General features: G+C 48.9%; 1 protein-coding gene across 1 annotated transcript; it reads right to left on the reverse strand.

The window, feature by feature from the left end:
* Positions 1-521: 521 nt before the first annotated feature.
* RGS2 (regulator of G protein signaling 2) lies at positions 522-3731 on the reverse strand. The gene is made up of 5 exons (XM_075422352.1): positions 3600-3731; positions 3224-3325; positions 3061-3122; positions 2048-2214; positions 522-1643 (listed from the first exon to the last, which is right to left on the reverse strand). Exons 1-5 carry the CDS (start codon positions 3710-3712, stop codon positions 1449-1451), a joined length of 639 nt encoding a protein of 212 aa, XP_075278467.1. The 5' UTR covers positions 3713-3731; the 3' UTR covers positions 522-1448.
* Positions 3732-5574: the final 1843 nt, after the last annotated feature.

Here is a 5574-nt window from a genome sequence, read left to right on the forward strand (position 1 = left end):
TGAGGTCAAAACAGCTGGAGCCAGGACCTAAACAGACCTAGAGTTCAGACAAGTCACAAAATGAACAAGTTAGGGACTGTTCTGGATACTGTCAGAAAAATTGACATGGAATAATGGTGACCAGTAACTTTGCCCCTAAGAAGCACTCAGCTAGCAGGGAGTCAGGTGCTTTTATTGTGCTATTACGTCTAGTGACTCTGCACGGGTTTTACAGCCTGATACTAAAGCCCTCCTAAGCCCTCTTTGAAGCAGAGGTCTTGAGCAGAAGCAACACTAAACTGCTGTACTCTGGGTGCCTGTATTCAGAATAACAACCTGTGACTTCCAGCAGCAATGCTGCAGCTTCCTAGCTGATCTGTCACCTTGAGCAGCCATTCATGTGCCTTGCACTCTTAGAGATTGGTTTCATGGGGACATAGTTAAGACAGGATGTGATGGAATATGTCTCCCCTGTTAAGTTTTTGAGCTCTGAGGATTTTTATTCTGCTAAAAAAACAAAAACAAACAAGCCACTTGCCTGATAGATTAAGAACGAACTGCTTTAATAGGGCTCATTTTAAGCTCACACGCAGGACATGCAATCCCAATACTCTGGAGTTCAGTGCCAGATGGCATATATCTGTGTGTGCAAAAACAAGTTCAGCAACAAAACAAGCTTTGTATCAAAACAGTTTATTAAAAACAATAAGAGACTTCACTGAAGCTGCCTCAAGACAGAACTACAACATCATTGCAGCATTCAACGCAATCTTAATCTGCATATAGATATAATACTACACAGCTCCTGTTCACCTTGGACAAATTTTGCCCATGGTCTGGCCTCGTGCAGCCCTGCCAACACAACCCATTCCGGCACACTCCAGCTGCAGAACCTGTTCCTCCGGGAGCTGCGTTACAGCCCTGCCTCGCTGCGCAGTGCGGCTGCTGGCCAGGAGTCACACAGAAACCCAGCACACCTCAGCCAGAGGCAGTTTACAGAACCCGTGTGAACACACCAAGGGACTGATGACAGCAACACTGCTTGGTGTTTAGGAGAAAAAAAAAAAATACGCAACTAAACTCAGGTTCCCAGCACCGCGCAGCTGCATGGAGCAGCTCCTGTTCGCAGGCAGGGAGCTCTGTTTGACCTGCTGCACAGCCACCTCTGCCGTGACAGAGGGACTCGTACACCATGCAGTTTGATCTAGGTCATGGAGTCACCTCCCACCACAGCATTTGCAGGGAGGCACATCACTAGCAGCTGGCTGGCACGCTCCTGCTGTCACCTCTGAATGCCCTCCAACAGCAGCACTTCCTCGCCACCAGCTTTCCAAAGTCAGTATTTGTCCTTGCACCATAGCAAACAGACTGAGCGCTCGGTACCTCAGCCTTCCAGGTCAGGATGCTGCCGGGAGCTGGGGCTGGCTTCCTCACCAGCCGAGAGGCTTCTCCTCGCTGTTCTCCATCGCTCATGTCCCCTGGGCTGCCCTGGTTATGGGAGTCTTCTTGCACAGCTCCTGATAGAACTCAGATTCCAGAAACCGTGGGTATGAGTTGTTCTCCATTAAGCTGTAAACTCTCTTCTGCGCTGCACTGAAGCAGGTATGTGTGGCTTCTTGAATATTCTGTGCAATTGTGTTCTTGGTTTGGAAGTCTATGTTTATCTGCAATACAAAAAAAAAAAAAAAAAAAACAAAAAAGCAAAAACACATTTACTTCTGAGAACTGAATTTGAGTAAGTATAATACACCATAACATTTCTGAAGAGGTAAAAAAGACAAGACGCTACTACTACCAGGTTAAGTTAGTGAAGTTTCCTTGAAGGAAATTCTTCTTTAATACAAAAAAACAGAGTAACTCAGACAGATGGAAACTGTGAAATACTACTTGTGCCATTTTCCAACTTGGTGAAAAGGCAGTTCAGGAGAGTTATGTTCAGACACAGACATTAACAGTGAGATATGTAGGATGCAGTTCTGGCATCTACCTTAAAAGTGAGTTCAGAGAAATAAAGAAGGGCTTTAAGAACTCAGAGCAGGGCAGTTATGTTTAAATAGGTTTTCTTTACCTCTTTGGGAGCCTCCTTTTCAATGAAGTCATTGTAGATTTTTTTCGCTTTCGATGTCAGCTTCTGGGGTGACTTGGTTTTCTTGAAGTCCTCACAGGCCAACCAGAACTCGATGTTCTCTTCACAGAACTCGGACTTCAGAAAAGCTCGGAAAGCAGCAAGACCATCTAGGGAAAGCAAAAAAAAAAAAAAAATAGTGTCAATTAACTACATCAGGAAACTTGAAGTCTGGGCACATCTGTTTCTGACAAACCATTTTGCTGTAGGTCTGGTTCTTGCAGGGATATCATAGCAATAAAAAAAATTCCATGTTTATGTATGTAAACAAATTAACAGCTTGGCAGGCTTCACTTTGAGTGAGTAATTTTTCAGGTAAACACAGAAAATGAAAGCCATTTTAGTTGGTATGTTCCCTTTTGTGATGCCTGCGTGTATATTAAAAAACCCCTTTCTCTAGATGGGATCTCCCGTGTTAACCTTTACACCGGAATAAATATTTATGACCGTGCTACAAACCTCTGGAATATTTTTTGCAATGGAAAGGATGACTTGAGCTCTAAGAACAAATCGTAATATTATTTCTTAGTCCTTTTGCTCTGCTGTTGAGTGCTTTTCCTTGTCGCGCTACAGTAAAACCCTGAGATCTTTGAAATTCTGTGTTGCAGAACCCTTCCCAAGCTATCTGGACGCGTTTGCCTTGTTTACGCACTCAGCTCAGTGAACAAACATTTGGCAAGGCTGAGCCGAGAGGTATGATTTTAACTACAAGTGTTACAGAAAAAATTCCGCTACAACCAAGTATTTTTGATGCTTTAATATTAGTTTATAATATTATTTTAAAGAATACTTCTATGAATTTTGGCTTGTTTAAAACATTTAACTTTCAAGACCAGAATCAAAGCCATTTACACTAGAAAGGTACAACGCTGACATGCAAGGAAGCAGTCTCTTACAGATCTACAAGCTTCACCATCCCTTTGCTCTCGAGTGTTACTTTTTGAAGACAAACTTACATTTATTCGCCAGAAGTTCATCGAAGGCTTCCGACCACAGCTGGGCTTCTTCAGGGGAAGGTCTGCACAGAGAGAAAGGGAACATGAGACCCCCTTGCTCGGGCTTCATCGTTTTTGTCAGACACTGGAGTTATTTCAACCAAGTCTCCCTCTTATCGCTTACCTGAAGTAGGTGCGGTGTTTCCCCACCGTCTTGGGTTTCATTTTAGCAGAGCTGGAAGAGTTCTGCAGGAAGTAGCTCAGCCGGGTTTTCCAATCTTTAATGCTGGAAGAATGGAGAGGAAGACGCGGGTTAGACACCAACCCCAGTACCAGCAGAGGCTGCAGAAGCTTCCCCGACATTCCTCTGCCGGTCCTGTACCCGGAGAGGCACCCAGAGCGGCTGCCTGCGGGCGGGAAGACTCTTCCCCCCTCCCCGAAACCCCCCGGTTCGCCCGCTAGCCCGGGTCCCGCGGCGGAGGGGGGCGAGCCACCCCGCTCCCCCGACCTCGGCCCTCGGCTCTGCCCCGGGGGGGGGGGGAACGGGACGGGACGCTCACATCGTCCTCTTCATCCTGCCCTTCTCCGCCTCCTCGGCCTCGCCGCGCCGCCGCCCGCCCCGCTCCATCGGCCCGGGGCCGTGCCGCAGCGCCAGGAGCACCGCGCTCTGCATCGCGCTACGGCCCCACCGCCGCCGCCCGCCCTTATAGCCCGGCGCGGAGGGGCCGTCCCCCCCGGCCGGGCCCCGCCGCCGCAGGGAGGGAGGGGCGGGGGGCGGGCAGGGTTGCGGGCTCGGTCTGTGCCGGGAAGCCGTTACGGGAAAGCGCTGCCTGGCCGCTAGGGCTGCCTCTCTGCTTCCCGTTATTTTATTTCTCCTTTCCCACCCCCCCCGCCTTTTTTTCTTTATTTTTTGTTTTTATTTTTTTTTTGTTCTTTTGCCTTTTTTTCCTTTTTTAATTTTTCCCGCTTGCCCTAGGAGCGCCTTCCCGGCTAGCCTGCAGCCGGTGTCTGGGGCAGGGCGCTGGCGGGGTGGCTGCCCTGTCTCTGCTGGCGGTCCCAGGCGTCCCCTGCCTTCCTGCAGAACGTTTTAGAAGGAAATACAGACTTTAGAGTCTGGCCAGGACACGAGAAGGGTAAGGAGGGCTTAGCCACCTTTCTTCAAAAAGTGAAGTAACCAGAAATTTGAGTATATGATATTTTTGATGTCGCCTCTTCGCTAGCCCACGCTGTTTCTCACGTTAATATGCTGCCTGCAGATGTGCTGTGTCTCTGGCTGGTGTTGCCACCTACCAGTGAACTCTGTAAATTACTCCCAGTGCGTGCAGCTGAAACTGCCGTGACGTCCTGCAGCCTCCGGCTCGTTGCAAAGGCCATGTGGTCCTTCTCAGCAGTGCCCAGCTGAAGGGTATCGTGACCAAAGTATTTAAACTTAGGAGTCATGTGAGTTTCTCTTGAACCTACGCTGCTTTGCTGCGCTTTGCTCTGGATGTGTCTTCCTTTCCACGGTACTCGGCAGCATGTATTTTTCTGCCATAAAAAGCAGTGTTCAGAGAGACTGATCGCCAAAACGCTGGCCGGCTTCAGCGCAATCACGTAGCATCAAATGTCTGATCCCTTGAGGTAATCACCGCAGTCCTGCGACCTCGCTGCTTGTCGAATGTGCACAAAGCTGCACAAAGGCGTTTTGCTTTAAACGAGACGTATGGAGAAAATGAATTCCGTTTCATTTGCAGAAGCGTTTAAACAAGGATGCTTTTCAGTGCTGCCCGTTGTAAGCCCTATGTTGATGGACTGATAGGAAAATAAAGTTCCATCCTCTAAATTTTACCAAATCATTTAAAATGTTTTTTTTTTTTTGCAACAGGTAGCTCTTAGTCTTGCATATAGTACATGCATTTTTTAAAGGGATATTATTACCAGGGTGTTACCGTGGGAGGGAGGAAACGTAGAAACACCAACAGAGGTAAGGCTCCAAGCGCTGCGAAAGCATCAGTTCCAGAAACTTTCCGGGGGGGAACTTGGCAGAACAAAGCCAGGGCCAGGTAGCGCCTGGGTGATGGATGGGGCTGTGCTGACTGGCTTCCATCGTCACTGCGCTGAGCGCCAGGGTCAGCCGAGCTGCGCGGCTGTGAGGGATGTGGCCAGGAGCTTGGCAGGAGCTGCCGGACGGGCTGTAACACCCACGAGGACGGGAACGCTCGCTGCACGTGTGGAACTCGCAGTGCGCAAGCTCTGGGCTCGGGGGGCTGGCGGCGTTGCCTTGGGGGACGGATCGAAACCCAGCCCTGGGCCTTACCCAGCGCAGAGCCTCTGTAAAGGATCAAATGTGCCGCAAGTACAGTACATCCCCACCTTCCACCTGACTTGTAGGAGATTTCCTCATTTTCGATGCTGGTTTCAAGTTTCTTTCACCTTTACTGGGGGAAAATGTGCCCAAGAACGGTGGGAACTGGAAAACTTCAAAGTCTAGTAAGCTGCAGTAAGGTTTGGTTAAGCATTTATATTTTGGAGGTGTACCCGTAGCACACCAGAGAT

Source organism: Opisthocomus hoazin, chromosome 6 (assembly GCF_030867145.1).
Source record: "Opisthocomus hoazin isolate bOpiHoa1 chromosome 6, bOpiHoa1.hap1, whole genome shotgun sequence".
Lineage (NCBI taxonomy): Eukaryota > Metazoa > Chordata > Aves > Opisthocomiformes > Opisthocomidae > Opisthocomus > Opisthocomus hoazin.

Bases quoted from the DNA above. Each gene is read 5' to 3' on its own strand.
- RGS2 (XM_075422352.1), bottom strand. From the start codon at position 3,712: ATGCAGAGCGCGGTGCTCCTGGCGCTGCGGCACGGCCCCGGGCCGATG. The intron at 3,326-3,599 runs GTGAGCGTCCCG...CCATTCTTCCAG, and splicing joins GGCAGGATGAAGAGGACGAT to CATTAAAGATTGGAAAACCC. The intron at 3,123-3,223 runs GTAAGCGATAAG...CTCTCTGTGCAG, and splicing joins AAACACCGCACCTACTTCAG to ACCTTCCCCTGAAGAAGCCC.